This window comes from Zonotrichia albicollis, chromosome 7, assembly GCF_047830755.1.
Source record: "Zonotrichia albicollis isolate bZonAlb1 chromosome 7, bZonAlb1.hap1, whole genome shotgun sequence".
Lineage (NCBI taxonomy): Eukaryota > Metazoa > Chordata > Aves > Passeriformes > Passerellidae > Zonotrichia > Zonotrichia albicollis.
The window spans coordinates 22395544-22421151 of NC_133825.1; the positions used below are offsets into that span (position 1 = coordinate 22395544).

General features: G+C 42.3%; 1 protein-coding gene across 7 annotated transcripts in view; it reads left to right on the forward strand.

The window, feature by feature from the left end:
* Positions 1–2959: 2959 nt before the first annotated feature.
* Positions 2960–25608, forward strand: part of FAM13C (family with sequence similarity 13 member C) — a 114457-nt gene continuing 91808 nt past the window's right edge. For 4 of the 7 annotated variants that reach the window (XM_005488046.3, XM_026794091.2, XM_014267764.3 and 1 more), the window contains exons 1-5: positions 2961–3261; positions 4794–4968; positions 5173–5382; positions 7077–7260; positions 12225–12360. In XM_005488046.3, coding sequence (XP_005488103.2) covers positions 3232–3261; positions 4794–4968; positions 5173–5382; positions 7077–7260; positions 12225–12360 — 735 coding nt within the window. In that variant the 5' untranslated portion in view covers positions 2961–3231. Of the gene's footprint in view, positions 3262–4793; positions 4969–5172; positions 5383–7076; positions 7261–12224; positions 12361–25608 lie in introns of all 7 variants that reach the window. The other 3 variants (XM_014267762.3, XM_074544650.1, XM_005488047.3) reach the window with 2 other exon arrangements.

A 25608-nucleotide genomic window follows, 5' to 3' on the forward strand; every position in this document is an offset into this window, starting at 1 on the left:
AGGTTTGTCTGACAGAATCTCAGCCGTGTGTATCATCCCTGACTGTTCTTAGTGATAATTCAGGGATGTTTTTATGGGCTTAGCTCCCAAGGGTTCTCAAGGCTGAGGTGGTGCAACTGATGTATCACAGCATGACAGTGCCCAAAGCCTGCAGCTGCCATCAGCAGCGCTGCTTGCCCCAGTGTTTGCTGCTAATCCAGAGCCACACTCCAGCTGGGTGTGGGCCGTGCAGGACTGTCCACATCACATCCCTGGGGGCACGCACTCCCTGCTCAGCTCCTGGGCTTGCTTTCCCCCTTGCCTGGGTGCTTGGAGACTCCTGAAGCTGAGACACAGATCACCAAGTCAGCAGAGCAGGCTGCTTGCAGCTTTGAAGGAAAACTTCAATGAACCATGAAGCCTCAGTTAATTATTTTTCTTGCTGCTATTGTTTTTTACTGCTGCTGACAGCGGATTTACCTCTGCCCTCTCCCACAGGGATCCTGCTGTTCCAAATGCTGCTGTAAAAACCTGGTTCTCTAAGGAGCAAAACTAAACTTTTCTGTTTTCCTTTCGTGTTTATCCTTTCTCTATCTTTTTGAAACATCCGCAACCCTCACAAGTGGCTCATTCAGCAGCTGGAGGAGTGGCCCCAGTGCAGAGAGTACAAAGGCAGCCCCTGGTGCTCGGCCAGCCCCTCACACAGCCAGGCTGGGGCACTGCCTTTCCTCACAAGCCTTCCCCTGGGCAGCAGGGTGCTGCGAGACCAAAAGCTTTGCTTTTCATTTAGACGTGCCCCTTGAAGTCAGGGTGGCTCCTCAAAGCACCACACATCCTTTTCATACATCTGAAGTCCTGCAGGGGCTGACTTTGATCCAGAGGTTGTGGAGGAAGGGTTGGAACTTCAGCTACACAGTGTGAGCAGTTATATGTTTAATTTGCGCTGCCTGCAGCCTCCTCCTCTTTTGTACAGCTGCGATGCGAGGAGAAATCATCCGGAGGGATGCTCGGAGCTGCTCAGCACCAAAGGAAAACCCTGCCCAGGGGCGGGCTCCTTGCCTGCCGGCACTGGGGCTTGCAGGACCCCCTCTCTGCAAGGCTCGTGTGCCCTCTAGCTGCTGCATGCTCCGGGAGCCCTGCCCGAGCCGGCAGGCAGCGCTTGGAAGCGAATTCTTCAATAACTGGAGTCGCAGGAGCAGTCGAGACCAAGGGGTTGATCGCAGTGGCTGCTGCCTTGTTATGAGTCAAGAGATAAAATTTGTGTTTGCTGCTCAGGTGGAGAATTTGTTGTTTGAAGGGTGTTGACCTACAGTTTACACGCTGAGCTGAAGCAGGGAGGAGTGACATGTCAGTAGGATGGCTCCTGTGGCATCTAGTAAGATGGAAAATCAGAATGTGAATCAGAAATATGTACTGTGGGGCAGGTAGCAAAGAGTTAGAGAGTTAAACATTTTTTGTTTCAATTTGTAGGCTTTGCACAGGAATAGGTACATATATGTTTCATGAAACATATGTGATATGTTTCTCTGCAGAGTGCAGATTGCTGCAGGCTCACAGGCATGGCTAAGGTGACTCTGAGTGCCTGGTGCTTTGGTCCGTCCCAAAGGGACCCAGCAAAGGTGGGGGAGCTGCTGGTGCTCCTGCAAACAGCAATTAAGGGTTTGAGGGCAGGGAGGCTGCAGGGCAGAGGAGCTGAGCGCAGCAGGGAGGGGATGTCACACCAAAATGCCCCCTGTGCCCTCAGCCATGAGCACAGAGCATCACACTGCTGTGACAGGGCACTCACACTTGCTTCTCTCTTTTGTCGCTCATATTTAGCAGTGTTGGGGTACAGGAGCCTCAGCCCCAGGACCTCCTGTGGGCCCAGCAGCTTGAACAGGCTGAGCAGCCACAACTGAGGTGGTGGGCACAGAATGTTTAACAGGCTAAATGGCTTCAGCTGTGGTGGTGGGCACAGCATTTCTAACAGGCTAAATGGCCACAGCTGAGGTGATGGGTGCAGCATTTTTAATAGGCTAAATGGCCACAGCTGGGGTGATGGGCACACCATTTCTAACAGGCTAAATGGCCACAGCTGAGGTGATGGGCACAGCATTTCTAACAGGCTAAATAGCCACAGCTGAGGTGGTGGGCACAGCATTTCTAACAGGCTAAATAGCCACAGCTGAGGTGTTGGGTACAGCATTTTTAACAGGTTAAACAGCCACAGCTGTGGTTGTGGGCACAGGTGGAGCTTGTTTGCAGAGACAGGCCAGGCTGAGGTGTGGTGAGGAAGATGTGGATTTTTCTGAGCCAGCTCCATAGGCAGAGGAAGGAAGCCCTAAGCCACAGCATTTTCAGACCTTATAGAGGGATCCTGTGGAGAGGTAAGTGGGCTAAAGATCTGCCCTAGTTTTTAAGTGGTATTCCTTCTCCTGAGGTAGAGGGAACTGTCTTTGTTGTCTGTGCTGCACCAGTGTGGTGTTGGAGTAACTCCTGCTTTTCTAGTGCTCCACCAAAAGGGTCTGGCTCAGCACCTCTACTTTTTTGTGCCTTGTGTGTTCTGCTTTTGTTTCATGTGTACCTACCAAGTTTGTGTAAAAATCTCCCCCAACTAGATTTTACTGCAATGCTGTTTCTTTATGACTTATTTCCCAGGACAAGGCTTTGTATCTGAAAAAATTATAAAGGGTGTTAGGCTTAATTGCATCTTCATATTTTAAAATAACTGGATGGGCCCTTGCCCATGTGTTGGCCAAAATGATAGTGTATGTGTTATACAAAAAAGTGGCTATAGTGCGTATATAGAGCGCCACGTCACAGTATTTTCCTTGCTGCTGTAGCAGGCAGGAGGGACAGCAGGGCAGTAGGAATATCTGCAAACCTGTACTGCAGAAACCCATTGAAGAGCAAATATCAGGCCCAGGATCAGTGTGGCTTGGAAAGCTGTGGCACTGTGTGTGGTAGGTGCCATGGAAACATCTCCTGGTGGTAACTCAGCCCTCAGCTTGTGCAAGGTGCCTCCACAGGGAAGTGCTGGCTGCGAGCAGTCCTCTTTTACTACGAGTTAATTTCTACCTTCCACTGGCTCTGGAGGGAAACCACTGATTAAGGTGATGCCTAGCAATTGTACTATGATAAGTTAATTGCAGAGGGACAGCCCCATGGCTGCAGTGAGCTCTGGCCAGGCTGCACGGCTCTGTGCAGGGGAAGAAAGGTGATGGTGTCTTGGAGCAGCACAGCTGAAACCCTGGCACTCTGCTGCAGCCTAACATGGGAGCGGGTGCCTCCCTTTCCATCTGTGTAAGTGAACTTAAATCTGGCTGCTTCACTCCTTCCTCTCACCCTTCCTCTTTTCTGAGAAGGCTCTGCTGCATCTGGGAGGGGAAAAGGGAGGGATTTACAGTCATGGTGCACAGATATTTTAGAGGCTTTTTGTTACACCTCGTAGCTTATATACAAAAATGCTGTAAAATATGTTTGGCACATGCTGATATTTGTTCTTTTTAGATAACTATTCATGCTGTAAAACTAACATCACAGTCTAAGCTTTCCTATGTATTGAAAGAGCAAAATGGCCTGGGGTGTTTTGAGGGCTGTGTGTGCTTTTGCCATGGCAGCAGGGCTGGCCTGGAGCTCCAGCTCATGGCTCTGCTGCAGGCAGAGTGTGTGAAAAACAGCTTCACTAAGGCAGATCAACTACAAACCCATAGGAAAATCTTTCTCTTTTCCTTCTGAAAACACAGTAACAAAAAAACATTGAAAACAAGGCTGGTTTGAGGCAATGATACAAAAAAAAAAAAAAAAAAATTAAAATCTCCTTTAGGTACTGTTTAAATAGTCCTAGTTCCTGGTTTGGACTTGTGCTCTCCTTGCCTGGAAGGAATGAGGATGGAATGCAGCAATTACTGTGGGTCATGGAAAGCAAGGGGCTTCGGGGAGGTGGGAAAGCAGGCAGGGCAGCCAGGATGCCTTTCACAGGGCCGGGCAGAATTTCCTCTTTTTTAAAATATTTCTGAGGGACATTATTATTAAATATATAGTTATTATATTTATTTTTAAATAAATATAAATAAATTTATATTTATCTGACCACCTATTTAGAAATATGTTTTTAAACAGCCCCAGGTGGCCCTAAGGGGCTGCAGAGCCGCTGTGCCCGCCTGGGGCAGCCCCGTCCTCACAGAGCCCCTCAGCCGCCCTCAGGGACAGGGCCCCACCAGAGCCCACAGACTCCCCAGCCCATGCCCTGTAGAATGGAAAAGGAGCTTTCTTCATCAGACAGCTTGAAAAGTGCAAGTTTTTTGTGATTTTTTTAATGCTTTTGCACCAGTTGTTGGGGTAAAATGGGGTAAAAAATTTGGAAAAACTGGGTAAGCAAAAAGGAACCACTTCCGAGGCGTGCGCCATGGCTGATGCTTAAATTCCACTTCATGTTCCTTCATAATCTTGCATTTTTTATCCTCAGGAATTAAGTAGAAATTCACAAGTTTCATAGAGTTGGAAGGCTGTGCACCAGCAAGGGGTCAGCTTTTTCCTGACTTTTGGGGCTCTTTTGAGGGCAAGTGACCCCTCACTGTCCTGAACAGCCCATCTGCCTCAACACAAGGCCCATTTTCCCTGACTGTAGGGTGAGGGGGCTTTACTGGAGTTTACCCCATCACAGGTCTCACCTCAGCTCTACAGAAGAATATTAGGAAGAATATACAGTAGAAATAAAATCTGTACTAAGATGCTACAAAGAATACAGTAATTTTGCCCAAGTAGTAGATCTTTGGAGGTTAAAATAATAAAAGCCAGTCACCGTTTACCACTTGATTGTTTTTATTCCCCAGCAATCGTTCTCCTCTATACAAGTTAGGCACACAACAAACAAAGTTTCACCAGAGCTACAGTTCAGCAGAGAAGGAAGCACATTTGGTGTTCCTCTGGAAACCCTTGTAGAAGATGCAAAGCAATGTGGGGTTCCTTCTCTTGTGGCACAGATGGTGGAGTACCTGGAGGTATTTGGTAAGTTCATATTTTTCCTGCTTGGCTTCTGGAAACTGATATTCTTTGTTTAAGGTTTACTTTTCAGCTGTAAATGCTGGAAAGCCCTTATTTACAATTATTGTGCTTTCTTAAAGGAGCTCTTGCTTTTTGAACTCCAGTTCTCAGCACAAAGATGTGATAAAGTAAACAAGCACTGCTCACTGTTCTGCATTTCTCATACAGGTCTGGAGCGTGTCGGTATATTTCGGGTTGGTGGCTCAGCAAACAAAATCAAGGAATTGAGGCAGAAGTACAATCAAGGGGAAAAAGTAGACCTTATTAATGATGGAGATGTTGATTCTGTGGCCAGTCTCCTGAAGCTCTTTCTGAAAGAACTACCAGTGGCTGTTTTTCCAGACAATATTTGTTCTGGCTTGCTAAAAACTTTCCAAGGTACAGAACGGGCACCTTCCATGCTTCTGTCCATTCTCTGACAGTGACAGATAATGTATTCATTACACTTTCTATAAACAAGGTTTTGTGTTTCCTTAACCTGAAGCTCATGTTTAATTGCTTTGGAGGGACCAGGCATCTACGAACTTGTCTACAGTCTTTTTAAAATTCATTAAGTCTTTTGGGTTCCCTTCCTTCCTGTGGCAATGAATCCTGCAATCCTATCTTGTTCTCTTTGAGAAAGCTCTTCCTCTGCATGCTTTCTTTTTTAAATTGTATACCATACTAGTTACTGAGATAATATTTTTAGTTTTAGTGCAACCACCACCATAATGCTGCTTGTGTCTTTATATAGTCCTTGCCTCACTTCTCTTCCAAGCTGAAGCCTCTTTTTTTATTTAACCTGCCCTGTTAAAGGAGGTTTTTCTGCACATCACTGTTGTTATTTAGAGCTGTGTTTTTAGTTAGCATTTATTTTTCCAGTCCTCTTGAAATCTTGGACAGCAGTGTGTGGAGCAGCATGCAAAGAGCACCCCAACAGCCCTCTGCCTGCTCCCCATTCATGCTTGCAGTGGCTGAGCTCTGTTCTCAGCCTGCCCAATGATTCTGGTAGCTAATTCAGGTGTTTGCAGACAAATAAATGGATTTTGTGGGTTACTTTGGGGGCTGCTTTTGTTTGAAGTGCCCTGTAGGAGTTTACAAAGAAAGAGAAAGGAAGCAGTTTCATGAGCAGAACAACCTATGGGGCTTTTGCGAGCACCTGGTTTTTCCTACCCTGGACAGTCTTGCTGTTTTTTTTTAAAGTTATTTTTTCCTCTTCGTCCCCTTTTCCATTTCGCTCATTAATCAGTTGAGCGCCATGGACCTTGGCCTGTGCAGAATGTGTTTTTTAGGGCTAAAATTACCCTCAAGGGCATGATTTGCTCATAAGCAATGTCAAAGCTACGCAGATGTGTCCTGGTGATCTATGGCAAATTTGAGCATCAGCTGCCAATTATTGAGCAGCACTGTCATCTCAATCCTCATAACCAGGAGATTTTATCCTACTGATAGGGAACTGCTGATCAAATGGAGTTGTTTGTGAACCCATTTTCTGCCTTTTTACCCTTCTTTGAAGAATAAGAACCAAGAAAATGTTAAGTATCCCCAATTTAGAATTTTAAGCATCTCTTGTGTAACTGCAGTTGCATATTTATAGAGCAAAGATGTTTTGAGTCTGAGAGCTACCAATTAGTCAGGAAATGAAGATGATGTGGGGCTGAAAGGCTACAATTTCTCATTCCTCCTAATGAGAATCATACAGCATGTGTAAAATCTCTTGGGAGAGTCAAGGCTGACAACCTTGCACTGTCTTTCAAGGCAGCTTTGAGGATTCAGGTACATGACTCCTGCCTGCAATTTCATTAGGAAAGCAGCAAGTGCTGGATGATTCTGCCCTAAGAGGAAAATATCAGAAACAGTCAGTGTAAAACTCAATATCTGGGAAATCCATGGTTCTTAAATATTCATAAGTGAAAAACATATGTCAAAATTTAGTGTACAAAATACTTGTTGGGGATGTATTTATTCTTCACATTGTTCTAATATATTTTAAAACCTTCCTTCTTACCTGTATCTAGTATCTGTGATGAAATTGTGTTTGTATTAGGAATATCTATGTTATAAGTTTGGGTTTGTTTTTTTTTTTCCTCCAGAGCACAAAATCAACACAACAGAATGCATAGAGAACCTGAGACAATTGCTCAGCTGCCTGCCCAAAGCCCATCAAAACCTTCTTCAGTTCCTGTCTGCTTTCCTGTTAAAGGTGGCAACCTACAGTGCAGTGAATTTCATGACTCTGGAAAACCTGGCCATCGTGTTTGGACCTGCTCTGTTCAAGTGAGTCCTCCCTGCTCAGCTGCCTCAAACAGCACAACAAGGTCACACCTCACAGGGAGGCTTTCTGTCGTAACTCTGGGTCCAATAGGCAGTGGAGCATTTTGTAAGTGTTTATATGGTGTATTGTGGGGAGATGTGGCAGGTTCTGATCTGGCTGATTGATCCCTTTCATTCTGTTGGCCCCTGACTAGACAGGGCAAGCCTCAAGTGAGAAACCATATGAAGAGACATGAGGGATAGAGAGCTGTTTAATGACAACTACTTCTCTTTTCTGAGCCCAAAAAAGTGCTGACTGTGGGGGCTACTTAGCTGGATTTGATTCTGAAAAGCTCACCCCCACTTTGGCCTTGTAACAGCATTTTATATCAGAGAAATGAATCCCTGTTACCAAGAAAGAGAAGCAACTCATTCTGCCGTTGCCACTAAAATTCAAGTTGACATCCAAGCTGAGCAGTGAGTGCTTGGCTGGAGCTAGAGAAGTCATGTGTGGGGTGGTGGTGAGTGGGCACAAAACTGGAAGCTAAAAATGAGAGGTGGGACAACATGCCATGCAAGTCAAGGTGATAAGAAGGAACAGCCTGGTGTGATCAGATAATGGAGAATTTTCCCTTTCACTGTTGACACTAGAGGATGTTAAAATACTTATACCTGTTACAACTTGTAAATCTTTGTTCTAGTGGATCACAGCCATGCCAGGTTAATATGAACTGTAAGGCAATGACACTTTACAAAATGTATCTATTAGCAGTTAATATCTTCTATGCAGTAAAATAGCCTTGTTATTCAGTTGGGTGTTTTATGGCAAGCCAAGTTCATTTTAAAAGTATATATTCAGCAAAATTGGTGCCCAGCATCAATGAGAGGCTTTGTTTTGTGGAAATGGACTTTTAAGCCTTGCTGCTGTTTCATAGGTCTCTATATGTGGTCTCTGTTTTCCTGCTCTCTGGGTTTATTGCCAGGTCTACCAGAATTTGACCTTTGGATGTGATACAAGTTTATATCTTAAACAAAAGCACAGCAAGGGAAGTGAATCTAACAAGATGTGGTGTGGTTGGAACTATGCCACTCTGTCCTCTGGGGAAAAAACCTCACCATGGAGGATATTCAGCAGTGCAACAAAGCAGCTTTGCAAACAGACCCCAAGTTCCTTAATATCTGAACACTAAAGTTAGTAAATGAGTGGAGACAGATGAGGTTTATTTATCGGTGTTTGGATTAGTTGTGTGGTGATACTTATGAGCATTGGCTGATACTAAAAGGCCTTCACCAAGAATCTATCCCTTCACCAAGAATCTATTCCCCACATTAACTCAAAAAGCACTTCACTGACTGACCCTATTGTGCCATCAGGTGACATTTGCTCTCTGGGGCTTCTGTGCATGCACCTGGATGCAAGAAGGCTTTGTTCCTTTATCTCCATTCCCAAATTTTCCCAATGTGTGCCCAGTGATTGCTGTATCTGCACATAAGGATCCAGTGTGCTCCCTTATTGATTGATGAGCTGCTTCAGTTTTAAATATCCCACTCTTCTGGGACATGGCCCAGCTACTTCTGAACATGTGCCTTTGCCTGGTTTTAAGGTACATTCAGAGCTAAACTGAGCACTGTGGCAATGACCTGTCTGAGAAGCCTTGAAAGCAATCAGCACAGGGTTTCCCTGCCAGTGACCTGTCAAGACAACAGCTGCCATAAATAGATGTCTGCCTGTAAATGTTATCTTCACCTCTTTGCAGTCATTCTGATCTCACCAGCTCTGGGAGACAACCCAGTAAATCTGGGGGTTTTTTTGTAAAACACTTAACACCATGGTGATGTGCTTTTGAGTTACCTCCTAGGGTTATGAAAAATCACCTTTTTGGAGGTTGGGCGGAGAGGAGAGCCTTGAAACTGGCACTGTCAGTGAGATTGCTCTATACCACTTCCTGCTGAGTGACCTGAGGCCTTCAATGATTCAGAATAAATCATTGGTATTGTCCTGTACAGCAGCAAAATTCAAGGTAGTCAGCTGTGGCAAATCATATTGCTGACACAGGGGAAAAAGTCATAAATATCCTTTATGTCTTTCAGAGCAAGAATTAGTGCAATTATCTGGCACATTATGAAACATTTGGCAGCCAGAGTGAAGGAAATTGGGACATGTTGGGTAGTACTTGCTATAGTTGTTCAGTGTAAATGGGAAGGTTATGGAAAAAACTGCTTTTAGATCTAATCTGCAGAAAAGTGTGCTCCGTGCAATTGCTGGAATTAACCTTCTGGAGGTAATGGCAGCTCCTCGTACTGCATAAATTCATTGCAGGTGTTAAAACTGTTCTTCATGTATTCTGGCAATCTGCATTTTTGTGAAATTACTTCTTCCTTCTTTGACACTAAATGACTAAACAAAGTTGTTTATGAGTCATTTTACTTTAAATTTCTTACCTACTTATAGTCAAGTGTAAATTCTGTCTGTGATTATCGCCTATCTCAATATTTTGGCACTTTTATTTGTGAGTAGGAATATTCTGTAGTTAGAACATGGAACCTTCTTGGGCCTTGGGACCACAAAAGTTGAATATTCAACTTTGTACATTATAAGCCTAAAGTGCACATACTTCATGATTTGTAGCTTTTGTTATTGTAACACAAAAATTACAAGGCTTAGCACAGTTCTTATATTGCAAATCTAGTTAGAGGATCAAGGAAAACTGGTTTTGCTCTCCCAGTATCTGTAAATGCTTAGGAGAATGCTTTTATCAGAGATCCAACTGATGTTACTTACATTTCCATGGATACTTTGTTATGCTTCATTTTGGTAAAGAGATTTTTAGCTTTGGTCTCAGTGAGCAATTCTTGCATGAGTGCACGAGGACTCCAGCCAGCCAGCTGTTTGCTTCCTCTCACTTTGACTCATTGTTTCTGTAAATTTGCAGCAAGCCTGTGGCAGCAGGGAACCTTGGCAGATGTCCTGGACAAAGCCAAGGCAGGGCACTTGTGTGGATGTTTTAGCCTGCACTTTGTGGCAAAGCAGCTTTGGAAGTTTTAGACTCACTCAAGAAAACCAGTAGCTAATTCCTGATGATCAAGTTTTACTTGTTTGTTATTGACAGTGAGTGTTCTCCTGGGATTTGTACTACAACTGATTATGGGGCACTTGTGGGGAAGTGCAGAATACACCTCAGTAGCTCTGCTCTTCCTAGGATCACATGCATGGATTTAGCTGTGGGGGAACCTGGCTCTCCTTACTGTCACCCCAATAATGCAGTTTCTGGTAGCAGCAGAAGTACCTGAACAGGCAGGAAGTGATTATTTCACAAAATTAATTGAAAGTCATTGTGGAAGGTGGCTGAAGAGAAAACTAAAAGTGTATTCTCTATATTTGGAATGCACACCTGTTGCCACCCGTGAATATTTGCTGATGAGACACTGATACTTGGAGTCAGCTGTCTCCTCCCAGTCTGTAGTTTAGATTTGTTTTAGGCTGGAATGAGAACTGGGCACTCAAAGCCAGGCTGCTAATAAGGGAAAGGAGGACTCAATGAGTGGTGTGAGAGCCATTTATCTTCCTGGACAGCTTGTGCAGTGCTCCTTCTGGTAAGCAGTTAACAGCTGGTAGAGGTGGATTCAGGAACAAATGTCTGAGCTAATGAAAGAAGCTGAAAAAGAAGACAAAGGACTCAAAATATTGCTTGTCTGGCCTGTGAGCTGAGGGTGTTGATGTTTGGTAAGTGATGAATAATCTCTTAGGATTGCTGTATGCAGCAAAGGCTGTTGCTCAGTCAACCAGGTTTTACAAGCAGCCTTGTTTATTGTGGAGAAACTGAGTCCATCCCAAGAAAAATGGGAATGCAAGACAGAGAAATGTTAACTCATCCTAAAGAAGGAACTGATGACACAGTGGTTCATCCTGTAAATCTCTCCATGTTATACCTGGCCATAACCTTGCTCAAAACCTTCTGCTTCCAAAAGGAGCCCAAACTTAAGTTCTTACAGAAACAACAGTGAGTTTACAAAAGAGGAACACGAATTAGAGCAATTGGACTGGGCCCAATGTGTATATTTGTACTTTAAAATTGCAAATGAATAATGAATGTACTCATTTGGCAAACAGAAGCCTGGTGTATTCATGTTCCACATTAGTCTCCAGAGTTTATGATTTTCTTCTTTAAATATTAATATTGTGCTGGGTGTAACTGAGTTGATGCAGCATGGCTGGAGAAGCTCCATTAAGGGCACAGCATTTATGTAAATGTTCTCCAAGCTTCCAAATAGTTGGCAGGGGGGAATAAACAAGTCCTTCAGGGGTTGAGATTAAAATCCTATATAAAGAATCCTTTTAATTATTCTGACTTGATGGGGACAGTAAAAAATTAACTACTATTCATAAAAAAAACCAAAAATATGGGGACTTCAAGCAAGAAAGAAAAAAAACCCAACCCAAACTCAACATGGTTAATGGGAACATCTGGAATTTCCACTTCCTGATTTGACTGATGTCTGTGGATTTATAAATTAATACACTGAAGCAGTCTATTACCTGTGGGTTTTGTTTTTTTTTTTTTTTCCCAGACAGTTCTGGTAATAAGATATCCTAGTGATCAAAGCTCACCTTCATAAATGGAGGTAGAACAAAACCACTCTTTCCACCCTAATGCCAGTGAGCAATGGCAGATAGATAGGGTGGTGGTTTTTTTGCCTGTCCTTTTCACCCTTGATCTTGTGAACCTTGTGTCTGAGCTCCTGTCAGGTTCCTTCCCCTTTGCTGTGCTGCCACAAGGATTCAGTGTGTTGTGAACCACTGCAGCAAAGCTGGGGCTCTGTCCGTGTACAGGTCCCACTGTTGTGAACCCGCCAAGCTCCAGTGGTCACTGTCTCAGCAATTGCTGCTTTGCTGAATGACCTTGGCCACTGGGAGGGCTCCCTGTGTCAGCCATGACCAGCCCCTGCTCTGAGAGCTCCTAAGATTAATCCAGCTCCTCTTCCTTTAGGATTCCTGTCAGTCCCTTGGCTTGTGAAGAGCAAAGGCTTTACAATGGCCTCCTGCTGTATTTGCTCCAGCACCAGGAGATGCTCTTTGTTGACCTGGACCCTTGTTTCTCACAGAGACAAGCAGATGGCCTTCAGGTAAGAGAGTTACAGCAAGAAATTAAAAGTGCTTCATCAGTTGAAACCCAGAAATGGAAATACATTTGCTTATACATAGTTTAATTAATGACTGTACCTTGGAGCCAGCAATGTAAATATTCATGATATACCTAAGCTAGAGAGGAAACATGAGTGTTAAAATTCTAATTTGGAAAAAAATGCAAGTGTAAAAGCAAAAGGTCAAGAAGAAAATCCCAAGCTGCTCTACTTTAAATATATTAATGCCAAGATTTGTTAGATCAAAGCTACTGGATTTTTCCTTGAGTGAAACACATTTTATTTTGTGTGATTTTTTGTCTATACATTGATGATGCAGGAAAGCAAAATCAGAAGGTTTGAAACTCCTCACTTATTTTTTAGAACTCACTGTGTATGTTCCAGCCTCTCCTTGGATGTTTTCTAAAACATTGCTAGCTCTTTGATTCCTTTTTTGCCTCTTTGTTGAAAACCTTGTGGTGCAAGAAACATGATAGACAAATCCTGGTTTAGAGAGAGGGTCAATATAAATCTTGTTTTCACTTTGTGATGTTGTGTATTGTTGCTGCTTAACTTGAAATTGATTTTTGGAAAAAGCCATGAAGGAAATGTTGCAAACCCTGCAGTTTAATACTTCACAGTGCAGTTTTGTGATCCTTGAGGTTCACAGTGAGGCTGGCAGAAGTGTGCCAGGTCAAGTGATGGACTGTGGAAGAGATTAGCATTGCATGGAAGTATGGGTGATGATATTTGTGTTTATGACTCCTTAATTTTCTGGCTTCTTTCTCCAAGTATCCCTGTTAAGGAAAGCTAGCAGACTTTTCATACAAAGTTAAATCAGTATTTAGAACATATTACCTATCCCAAAGAGAATATTGGGACTGTAATGCCTTGGAAGCTTTCTTTGAAAACAAAACCTGTACAGACACAGGTATAAAGAACATGCTATACTGGAAAAAGGATGTTTCTAAAATATTGCTTCAATGCCCCAAGATGGCCCCAAATGTAACACTAGGATTGTTTCACACTAAAACAGTGTTGAGCTCATGCTCCCAGCTCCCCTTTCTCTCTGAAGAAGTCCCATGTCACTACCACCTCTGGGAGTTTCTGAAACCAGTATTCAAATGAGCACACAAAATAAAAATATCGGCTGTCCCAAGACATCTGTTTGCAAAGCTAAAGGAAGCATCAGCAGCTAAAAGAAATTGGAGAGGTATTAGAGAAGCCAGGAAACCAGGCTTTCACTTGCAGTGCTTTTGTTTTAGAACCAGCTTCACTCCCTGTAATTCTGCAAAATGTCACAGTCTGTCTGGAATTGTGGTGATGTGGGAAAGAATTCTGCTGAAAAGCTGCTTTCAATTTCTTTAATAGAGCCTCAGACATGGCATAGCCATGGGGCACTCTCCTGCTCTGAGGTAAGCTTATGAAAGAAATCCCATCTGTGGGTGAGAAGGGAATTCAGTATTCTGTGGCTGATCTTGTTTTTGTAATTTTTGGCAGGAAACTCGGCACATTGGATAGGTACCCTTCATCTTTCATAATATAACAATTGCTCAAGGTCCACTAAACTAGAAACATCAAAGTTAGGTTTACAAACTAAACATATTAAAAGTTCATGTTTTTCTTCCAGTAAAACAAGCAAAAAGTGAAACGGCAAACCTGGCTCAGAGTCCTTGTTTCGTCCTGGAAATGAAACTTTTTACTGGCTTTTACACAGATACTTGCGTTTGGACTACTTAATTCCTCTGATTTTGTTGTTGGGTTGTCTCTTTTTTTCTTTTTTTTTTAAGTTAACCTGAGCTCTGTCAAACTAAAGCCATGCCAATCTGGCAGACCTGCCACACAACTGACAAGACTTAACCCTCAGTCGTGTTGTTTGTGGGCTGAAATGGCAGATGGATTGTTTTGAGCACAGTTCTTAGGGTCTCAAAGTTCCAGGAGCCATGCCACTGACACTGTGTGTGCTGGCTGATTCAGGATGACAGACTGGGAGAAGAAGTTTTGGGTTTAAGATTTTTGGTAGCTCAGAACTATTGCCCTAGGCTGGACAGTAGGCTATTTACAGCCACCAATAATATATAAAGATAGTGGTTTAAATTTATATCCCAGCCATGATGTATTTTAACTTGTCTTTTTTTCCTGTGTGTTGCACATATATTTTTCACCCTTAAAATAGAGTCAGAATGCTGCAGAATCCTACCAGGCTGGGGTTTTGTGTCTGTATGGGTTTTTTTTAGTGCATTTTTTAAAAATTTTGATTTATCCCTCTCCACTGCTCCTGAGTATTCACTTGCATTTAAAGCTGTCCTATAACATTTTGTCCTAGCCCAAAAGCTGCACTGGTACTACATGACTTTCACATTTGGATTAAATAATTATTTAAAAAGAGGTTATGCACCACAGTGTCTGTTTTCACCGGAGGCCCTTCTAATAACTGAGTTTAACCCAAGGAATACCAATAGCTGTGTTGGAGGTGTGCAAGATTATCTTAACTTCTATAGTGTAATTTAATTATGAACCAAACCTTGCTAATAGCAATTTGTCATTTCTGCATCTTACGTTCCAGATAGAAGTTGAATATGGAATTTTTTTTGCATCTAGTCCAAGAATATGTTTCTGTATCTCCTGTTTGTACAGAAGTCATAGATGAATCCTTCCTGATTTAGGCCTGATTTGTGTTATTCTAGTGGGTACACCAGCAAATTAATTATAACCTTTGTCTTGCAAACAAACAGGAGCATGACTTTCTGGGTGCTACAAGCCACTGCTTGTATCCCCATTAAAACATGGGTTTGGTTAGGAGAGATGCCTACACCCTGAGGAGAGGAGTCCCATTTCTTGTTCTCTTATCTTGCTTTGTCCTTCCATGCACACTTCACTATATATCAGCTAGGCTGCTCTCTACAGTCTTAGAACCCTATTTTGAAGGGATTGCAGAGATCCAGGGGGTTGGGGAAGTAGAACTGGACAATATCCTGGACCTGCAGGTTGACCACAGACAGCTCTGAATGAAAATCTGAAACTATAATGTGGATTGGAGCTGGTCAGAAGAGTGCAACTAAATATTTCATGGATACTTTATCTGCTCAAATTATGGCTTAATTGGGAAGGCTTTTGTGGTCTGGAGAGCTTTGTTAATCTTGTGGGTTTTTAGCTTTTTCCACAGAGGATATGGATGCTTCAGCATTAACTGTGATCTGTGGAAAAACAGCAAAGTGGTGCCTCACTTGCATGAGAAGCTGTCATAAAACAGAATTGTGGTCTCTCTAATGGCGTATCCTCAATGTGGAGGACAGCAATAATTTAACTGGTGTTTTACTTTGGTAATCCCATGACAATTCTTGCTGAATTAGCTGAAACTTTTCAGAACAAACGAACAACCAACCAACCAGACATTCTCATTATCTGAAGTTTCCAGGTTAGTCTAATTGTCTTGTCAAAATAGTTTTTCCTGGATAGGAGAACATAGTTCCATTTCCTATTTGTAGAGATGTTAATTGCTTTCTTTCAGTTAAGGTTTTTCCTTAACAGTGGTATGTTTTAGTTTGTTTTAGATGTGAACATAGCAAACCCTGCATGTGCTATGTGAAGGGCCAGATTTGTCAGTATATCTGTGGGGATTGCTGTTACATTATAGAAGGACTTAATAATATTATTTCAGATTCCACAGAAAAACTCTTTTCCCTAATCTTTGTAAACTTGCTAAAATATGGACTCATTAAACCTTACATTTTAATTTTCTATATAAGTACTGATCAAACCAGAAGACTGGATGAAAAATGCCATTTGTAGAGATCAAAGTAGGCAGGCCCTGTACCCCCACAAACATTGTGGCCAATAAATTGTAAAGATATATTTCTTCTCTTCTGGAAAAGCACAGCAGAATATGTTACAGACTGTGGGCATAAGGATTTGATGAAAATGCTGTAGGCTGGGGAAGTTTGACTTGAAACAGCTCAAGTGGATGTGGCTGGAGTACTCATTGCTCCTTCTAGAGTTCAGTGCCAGAGCCTTGCTGCCTGTGGCTGGGAGCAACAGAGCTTTTCTGTGCTGTGCCTGTGGTCTGCAGCAGCCTGGCCTTTGTGCTGGAGATCTGAGACTTGGAAAGGACGAGTGTGCCTGCTCTCCTCTTGTGGGGACCTGCAGGGTCTGGAGGAAATGTCACTGGTTTAATGTTTGCTCCAGCAGTGCTGGGGGCTTCTCTTGACTTGCTGGACAACTCCCCTGGGACACTGCTGCCACATTTCAGCCCCCCAGGTGGGGTGTGCTGCTGTCTTCTTTTCTCTCTTTTACCCTTCCCAGTACTCGGAAGTGTGGGGATTTTTTATTTGGTTGTGGTGGTTTTGGTTTGGTTTCTTTTTTTTTTTGTTTTTTTTTTTTTTTTTTTTTTTTTTGTGTGTCTGGGCAAGGCTGCACTAGTAGAGAAGCCTGGCAAGAGAGGGTGTGCCCAGTGTGACAAATGAGGCCACTGCTGGCTGTGCTTTGCTGTACAAGCAGCTCTGGCACAGGGGAGGGGAGCTGCTCAAGCTGAAATGCTGAGGCTTCACTGCAGTCACTGGTACAAAAACAGAGCTCAGGCAGTGCCATGAGCTGCTCACACTGGTCCCTGGCTGTTGTTCCATTAGGACACAATGTGCGTGAGAAGGGAAGGTCTTTCTAAAACTGGTAACTGATACCGGCCTTTTGTGGCTTGGGAAATGGTTTTGAAGGCGGAATGGGCACAGAAAGCAATGCAGGGGAGTCTCACCTTTTGTTACTTATTCTGTGAATGCCCATCCTCAGTCTGGCCGAGAATGGAGCACATGAAAAGCTCCCACACAGTCAGCCTTACAGGACCTGTATGGATTACAGGTGAAGGATGTTTATTTGCACTTTGTGAAGGGGAGCAATACCTGAGGTGCTCACGGCAGCAGCAGCCAGTTGCTTTGCTCACAAACATCAACTACAAGGAAGAGGATTATAATTAATCTGCTGTGTACCCGCTAGAATAACACAAATCTCTGGTTTCAGAGGATGCGTGTGGTCCTCCTCTGATGCTTAAAACATTCACCACAACACCTGACCCAAGTGTAAGATTTTCAGGCATCTCAAGTCGGCAGTAGAGGAAGGAGCCAGCAGCGCTTTCTTCCACGTGGTGTCAGCATTGTTCTCTCTCACTCCAGAGCTTTGGACGTAACCCTTTAAAGTGTTCTGAGAACCTGTCTTAAAATTAGGTATTACCTTTCTATTTTTGTAGTATATCAGAGCATCAGCCTGTTCCTTCCTCAGATAACTAATTGATATCAGAGAGGCATGAAGGAAGGGTATAGATTCACCTCTAAACCATTATGAAATGCAAGCCTTTTTTATTTTATGCTTGTGTCACCTTCCTTACCTGAGCAGGACTGCCAATAAAGCTCTTCCCCTTTTCTGTTCGTTCTCTTGGGTGAACACGGGCAATTTGATTTGTTTGCTGATGTTAAAGACTTCTCAAAAAAAACTCTATCAGAAATGAAATCTTTGATAGGAAAAAAAGCCCTTGGGAAATGAAATGTATTTGTACTGAAAGGCTTATGATATATCAGGCTTATGATATATAAGCGTTAAATATTTCAGCGTTTTGAGTTATGTTTGGCTGTAACAGTCGGGGAGATGAAAGATTATTTTAAACCCTTAGTGGCTTTTCATTTCACGCAAGGTTAGGGTAGGAAGTGAGAAATGTTTTCAGAAAAACAGGCAAGAAATGTAGAGTAAAATAAAAACCTGAAAAAACATTCACCGTTAAAAGATAGGGAAAATTAGACAATCCAACTTCCTTTTAAACAGTAGTTAATTGTAGATCATTTAACTGTAGTTAGTTACAGAGCTGTGCAACAGTGAATTTAATAGGCGTATTCTGAATGCGCTGTTCCCTCTCACGCTGCCTCTCCCACACCCGACAGTTCCTAGAGTGTTTTGTTCCTCTTTAATTAGTTTATTTCGCCTACTCTGGCAAGTACGCAAACATCCTTAAGCACTTAAACAACACCAATGGAGAGAAGAATAGCACTAGCAGTTATCGCCTCGCACAGAAAGGCTCGGCTGAACCTTGAAAGGCCATTAGCAACTCAGAACCTAATGCAGTTTCCCTCTCGCCCAGTTTGTTTGAGTGGAGTCTGCACTGTTTATTTACTACAAGTAAATGGAAATGCACGTTCATGAGTCAGCATTTTTGCTAGATTCCAGGACTATCAAATGCTGGTTACCTTTATTTTTTTCTACTTTGTTTTTTATGAGAAGGAAAGGGATGAAATATGCCTGTAGTAAAAATACAAAAATTTTTGAGCCAAAAATTATGAGAAATGAAAGGAAATGGATGGTGAAGTTTCGTGCTACAGCTGTTCCCTGGGGTCTATGACTAGAATAGTTATGTCCAAGTTGCTTGGATTTACTGATACATCTTTTTAAATTAAAATTGTGGAAAGAAAATGGGGAGGAATAAGTGAAAAAAGCATTCCAAGGCTGGTTTTGATTTAAGGAAATATTACTGCAGTTGGCTTTGCATGCATGGGTTGGCTTCTATGGCTGATAATTTAGATGGATGCTTGAAGCCGAGGTTCTGCCAGCAACTAAAAATCCTGACCTTTGAATTTTCTCTGACCATCTGCTTTAATTAGATGTTGCCCTATTCCCAGGGGACTGCAGATGTGCTCACAAGGATGGTGAGGAACCACAGTATAGGCCTTAGGCTGCTCTGCCAAAGGCTGGGGCAGTCAGCTGTGCCTGAAGAGGGTTTTGCAGAGAGTGCTGCTCAGGACTGACTTTTTCTGGAAGCTACTAGGACAAGGAAATACTTGAGGGGTTTCTGGTTGCTTCCAGTATGCAGCTGGAGCTCTGCCTGGGAGCTGCTGGTGTCAGCGTGCGAGAGCAGGCACAGGAGCTCAGCTTTTGGGCAGCTCTCACACGTGGGAGGCTGGGCAGAGCTGGGGGCCAGACCTACACCTCAGAACGGACCCCTGCTCTTCCTTGCCCGTGAGGAGGCTAAAAGAGGCTGGGGTGAGCCAAGGTGGGCAGTGCTGGACCTGGCACAGGCAGGGAAGGGCTGATCCCTGTGCAAACCCTGCAGGCAGGGCAGGGGGGAACTGTGCAAGTAGAGGGGGACAGAAGATGTCACAGTGTGTCCTTTACAGGCCTTAAAATCTATAACTTTAAGATTTTTGTGTGTTCTTTTACCTTTCACCAAAGTCATTAAGATGAATGGGACTACATTGAAGGGGAAAAATTATTTCAAGAAAAAGAAAACGGAAACATTTTGGTCTATCTTTAGTATTTTCACAGAGTTGTAGCGGAGATCAAGTGAAGAAATTGTGATTTAGAACTCTTTACTTTACTCTTTTGGTGTCTTTTAGTTCTCTGATGTCTAATTTTATTTCTAGACTCTCTGGGAATTCCATGGAGAGCTGTGACCTTCATAACATTTCCTTGGTCAATACAAGAGGACCAAGCAGCAGTAATAGAGAGTGAGCTGGATTTGGATACAGGGAGTACACTGTAAATCAAAACCATACAGTAGCTGTAAAAATATGTTCGTGTTTTGCATATTTTCTCTAGGAAAGTATAGGAAGCAATCTACCACTTAATTGCAAGAAATGATGGATGAATGAAATATTTCCTTGGTTAAATATCTGATCTGCCGCTTTTCTTCTCTTCCAGCTCTTGCTTTGATGTCGTTAATGTTTAGTTTAGTCCCTGGCTACTTTGCTGATTATTTATATTCCATGATGCCTTCCAAGCTTAACCAAAATGCTGGTTGGGGTGGAGGGTGGGAGAAGATAAACTGTGTTTAAAATGACTATTGAATAGGCTGCAGAATGGTAAAGAGCTGTACCTCTTTAATTAACCTTTGCAACTCCCAGCATGGCCAATGTTATAAGCCTAAAGAACTTGTGAAAACTGCTGTTTACAGACCTGCAAATTGCTGAATTCTAGATAACCAGTGAGCTGGGCCTTTCTCTCCTCAGTAATTTGTGTATTTTACCAAAATCTCCTTCTGGATCTGTCCAGAGCATGAGTTAAACTTTAGCAGCAGCAAACACTGTTGACTTCCTTCCCAGTGTTTCTTATTCCTGGTCTCCACATGACAACAGTCATTGCACTTTCTGACCAGAGAGAGAAGAAGCAGATGAAATCTAAAGTCAGATCCATGAAAATGTCTCTCCTTATAAAGTCTCTTTGTTTCCAATGTCTGCAGCAAATCCAGATCCATGTAATTGTCATTCTTTATGAAGTCACTTTGCTTCATTATAGCAAAACCAGGAGCAGATTAATTCATTTGTATGCTTAAAATTCACAAATATGCTGTTTTTGAGAAGTGTGCTTAAGGATGTGCTAAAACATGGTTTAGGGAAAACCCGAAACTAATCAACAAACCCACACCCCAACAAAACAAACCAAATCCCACACACAAATAACTTTGCAAAGCTTTGCTCTGATTTCTGTTTTTAAACCCTTTGCTGAGGACTTTTACCAGAGACACACATTTCAAAGTTATCCTTATGTTTTCCTCCAATGAAACCTACTTTTTTAAAACAGAGAAATTCATTTTGAATGAAAATCAAAGAAAGAAATAAAAAGACCTTTATGTGCAGCAAAGGAGGGCAGCATTTTTTATGCTCTTATTAAGCTGTCTCTCCTGAGGAACTTGGCACTGACACAGCCACTCCAGAAAGAGAAAAGAAACTCTTCAAAGTGAGATGTGGTAACTTCAATTACAGGACAGGTCAGCTCCTAAGAATACTGAGGGGAATGATGGATCTCTTCAACTACTTCCCACTTAATGGATTCTACAGTATGTAATCTTTCCTTCTTTGAAATTTTTGTGTAGCTTTGGAGTTCTTTTTTTTAGTCAAAATGAACTTCAGAGTTGAAGGGTTGCTGCTGTCCCTGCATATTCTTCAATTGTGGCTTTTCAATTACTTGAAAGGGAGGAAAAAAAGGGAAAGCAATGGAAAATAGAAGGAAAAATTAATTATGGGAGTGCTGTCCTCATCTCACCCTGTTGTAGCTTTTCTGCTCTGAACAAAATATTAATTCTGGACACGAGGTCTTTAGGTGTTCCCTTTTCCTTGCTCCCTTTTGCCTCCTGTACAAATCCTTTTGCTTGACAGTCAGAGTATTATATACCTCTTTGAAAACATGGATGTGACAAAGTAGAACAAGTGCTTGGCAGAGGGGGACATACCTTATTTTTATTTAGAGAGATTTTTATTTCCAGTTCCTTGTTAAACTAAAACAAATGGGAGGAAGTTTTCACTACTCCAACTCACTCCACATTTTATAAACTATTTCTTCTTGGTCTAAAATGGCACTGAAGCAAGGAGAAGTCACCTACCTCTAAATCAGGTTTTATACTGATGGAGGTGATGTATATTGCTCCTTGTAGAGAAGGATGGCAAAATTTCTTCCCTACTTCAACACATCTCAGACTGGCTCTGCAGGTCTTGTTTCAAAGTGTGGTTTTGGGTTTTTGTTTTGGCTTTGGGGTTTTGTTTTGTCTTTCCTTCCCCTAAGAATGGAAACCTGTTCTCTTCCAGCTTGAAGCTGTTCTGCCTTCTGTCCTATCACTACAAGATCTTGTAAAAAGTTTCATCTTTTTTGTGGGCTCCCTTCAGGTACTGAATGGCCATAATTAGGTCACCCCAAAGCCTTTTCTTGACAAAAAATAACAGATCAGTGTTTCCTTCTGCTCTGCACATCCAACAGGAAAATTCCCACCACAGCAGAAGCAGAGCACAGGTTCCTTTGTGGATAGAATCACAGAATCATTAAGTTTGGAGAAGACCTCCAAGATCATAGAGCCCAGCCTTTAACATTGCTATGCCAACCTGCCCACTCTAGGTGGTGCTTAGATATTATCATGGGCAGGTTGGTATGCCTTCAGTGAAGTGGAAAGCACATTTGAATTACATAACAGTGACTTTTTGACATTTTCACAGGGTGTCTCCATTCTTTCCTCAAATAGACAACAAGTTAACAAATTTCTACCAAAAATGCTCACCATGCAGGTAGAACTGCATGAGGGTTTGAGGGTGTGGTTGGGTCAGCCCAAAGGACTTGTGTTATTCCACAGTAATCCTTGGAACATCTTGTTAATTAACCATGCATCGCGTTAATTCACCAAATAATAGTACAGTAGGAGTGGTGCCGTTTTGCTTTCAGGAATCTGATGCTCAAGAAAAACTGTGCAGAGGTGCCAGTGTGAGATCTGTGTTACTCAAGAGAGGGTTAAATCACATTGGACTGGCAATTTTGCTAATGTGGCTGCTAATTTAGCTAATGTAACAGCTTTCAGTTCTGCTGGCAGTGTTCTCCCCACACTGGATACATACATGTTCCTCAATGTGTTATGCATGTACCAGCTGGTTTTAAATGATGAAGCACACAAGTTCAGAGCAACTGACTGCACTAGGGATGTGGCCTCTCTTTAATGAACTTTTTTTTGATTATTTGTAAGTAAGGCAGGCAGGAGTTCAGAAGGTGACTGCAGTCTCAGCTGATCCTTTGAATAAAAGCTTCAAAGTGTCAGGAAAAAAAATGGTATGAGGTTTCTTTGACACATTCTCACTGAAGAGAATATTTTAAAAGAAAGAAGGAAAGAAAAAAGGTCTGTAGTGCTTAAAAATTTCTTCTTAATCTTGCCCTCGCTCTTTTGGAGACTTAAAACCTGATCTGAGGCGTAATCCAGAAAAACACGTCAAGAGGATTTGTTCAAAAGCATACAGTGTGTTGACATCAGCAAACTCTTATTATGGCTGTCATGTTCTCTATCCTGAAGCCTCGTTCTAATCTCCTGGCAGCATTCAAGCCTGGTGTTTCCATTTTGATTGAATTAATTAGTGGAGTTTAGATGACTCCCCGAATCTGAAATTGTCAGAATTTTTTAGCAGGGTGTTCTTAAAGGCTATTTTTGCCCTAGCTAATAGCAAGTAGGACATCTGACTGCATTTCTGTATTGTTTAAATTGAAAATACATGGTCCATTTGGAAGCAGAGAAAATGGTAAACGAGAGCTATATTTATGTACTTATCTTGCCTTTAAAGTTAATCTCCTGTTACTAGTCTTGAGCCCTTCAGGTTGCCATAGAAACTGCCACAGCCTCCAACTGTGCTTCTCCCAAGACTTAATTGCATTCTGAGTTTCATGTGCTCTCTATTAACTGCAGCACTGGCAGACACAGGCACGCTGCAGAATGAGTTGAATTAATGGTTCAATATGATGTGTGCATTTTTTAATACTATGTTTCCATATCCCTTTTCAAGTTTTTCTTCACCAGCTGGTTAAATTTTTCTGTAACACACACTGATACCACAGGGATGGATTCTCTCTGCTGCCACTATATTTGATGTTTTCAAGTCTTTGATGCCATCAAAGTAGCTGCAAGAATCATTAGTTTTAAGGACTTGTGTTTTTTCCCCCCTTGGAGAAGTCAGATAACTCCTGAACTACCTTATCTCTGCTGAGGTTTTTCTGAGTCTTCTCCTTCACCTCTGAAGGCAGCATTGAAGTGCATACCTGCTGTCTCAGTAGCTCTGGTAAGCTTCTGCTGACTCAATGCTCTTTTACCACATGATTTTTGCTAGATCAGTGTGGGTCAAAGGCAGTTGTTCAGCCAGGCCTGTTTTTAGGTAGGGAATATAAATTCATTAAAGTAGGAAAGGACTATGTCTGTATGCAAGATTTGATAAGGCTTTCCTGAGAATTTTTTATTATGTCCTTGATGAAATTTCTTATCAGAACTGGATTGATAATGTGTTTCATTCAACCAGCAGAACAAAATCTCAGAGATTTGGTTTCACACTTGTCTCTCAGCACAAGGATGTTGTCAGTGCAAATACAGGGCTCTTACAGATGCCATTCTGCTTCCAATGAGAGTGAACTCATGGAACCAGGGGTTAATACCACTTTGTGCTCATTTAAGTTCAGAACTTCATAACTAAAAAAGCAACTCCCACTGTTCTTTGTCTTGTGCAAAAAGAGAAAATGTATCCCTCTGTTAAGCCCTCTTCCTCAGCTCTGCTTTGCTTGTGTCTCATGGATAAGAGATGGGGAAGAGGAGAGACACCCTTTTGCACTGTTGCTCTTGGACCTAGGATATTTCTGGACTTGTATTAATGCAGGCTCAGAGATGTGCTTTTACCATCAATAGAAAAAAAACCCACAACTGCTGAAAGAACAAAGCAGTGATGCTGAGAAACAGGGCAAGGTGAGGATCTCACCAACATGTCACCTCAAGGACGTCAATTATGCTTTTAGACACTGGCCTTCTGAAGGCAGCTCAAATATATTCATTGTAACTTTTAAATGTTTCAAATATCCTTTAAAATCTGACCCCTTTGCTTATGTTTTTCATGTGGTCCATGTTGTTTAATTCTCCATGTGCTACTTTTCTTGAATTAGTGTTGGTGGTCCCCTATAAAAATCTTTGTAATCAGGTCAAGTAGGCAAGGTAGCTTGTCTGGCCTCAGCATTACTACCAGTATTTCTCTGTGAATTTGTCTGCTAGTTCTAGCTTTTTCAACCAGAAAGAGGAATTGGGAAATGATGAAATTATGACAATATTGTCAGAATAAATCTGAAAGAGTGAAGACATTTTTCCAGCACTTCTCCTTCACCCTGCATTTTCTTTGTTTTTTCTCCAGATTCTTTTTTTCATTTAGCTACCTACATTACACTTATTGCCACAACACAGCACACATTCTGTCTCGGAACCTAAATCTCTTCCAACCCATCTCAGCTTTCCTTTTTATCTGCTCTGTGAGCTTGCATGTTGAAGAGAGCTGGGTTTCCCTGCCAGTTCTGCTCAAGTTACATTTCCTTGATTGCCCTACAGAATGCCAACCTATATTCTCAAAATCTGTGTGAGCTGGAGATCTTCCTCAAACACTCTAGAAACACTTGCTTTGGGATGGGATTCATTTGGACTTGAATATAATAGAAGTATTGTTTGTTGGCTTCTTGTCATTCTGGAGAAGCCAAAGAGCTGCCATGTTTCAAGTTGTCCGTCTCCACAAGTTCTTTCCAAGCAGTGACAGTGCTTTCTTTGCAGAAAGCTCTGCTTGCCCTGTCTCTCTCTGCAGGCACTCAGAACAAAGACCTTGTCCATCAGCTGGACAGCCCAATGTGTCAGCCTGTGGAAGTCTTGGCACCAATTACAAGCAGCTCCCAGCAATCCCAAAAGAGAGAAAAACCTCATTAGAAGTCTGAGATGTGCCAATAGCAGCTTATTTTACCCCA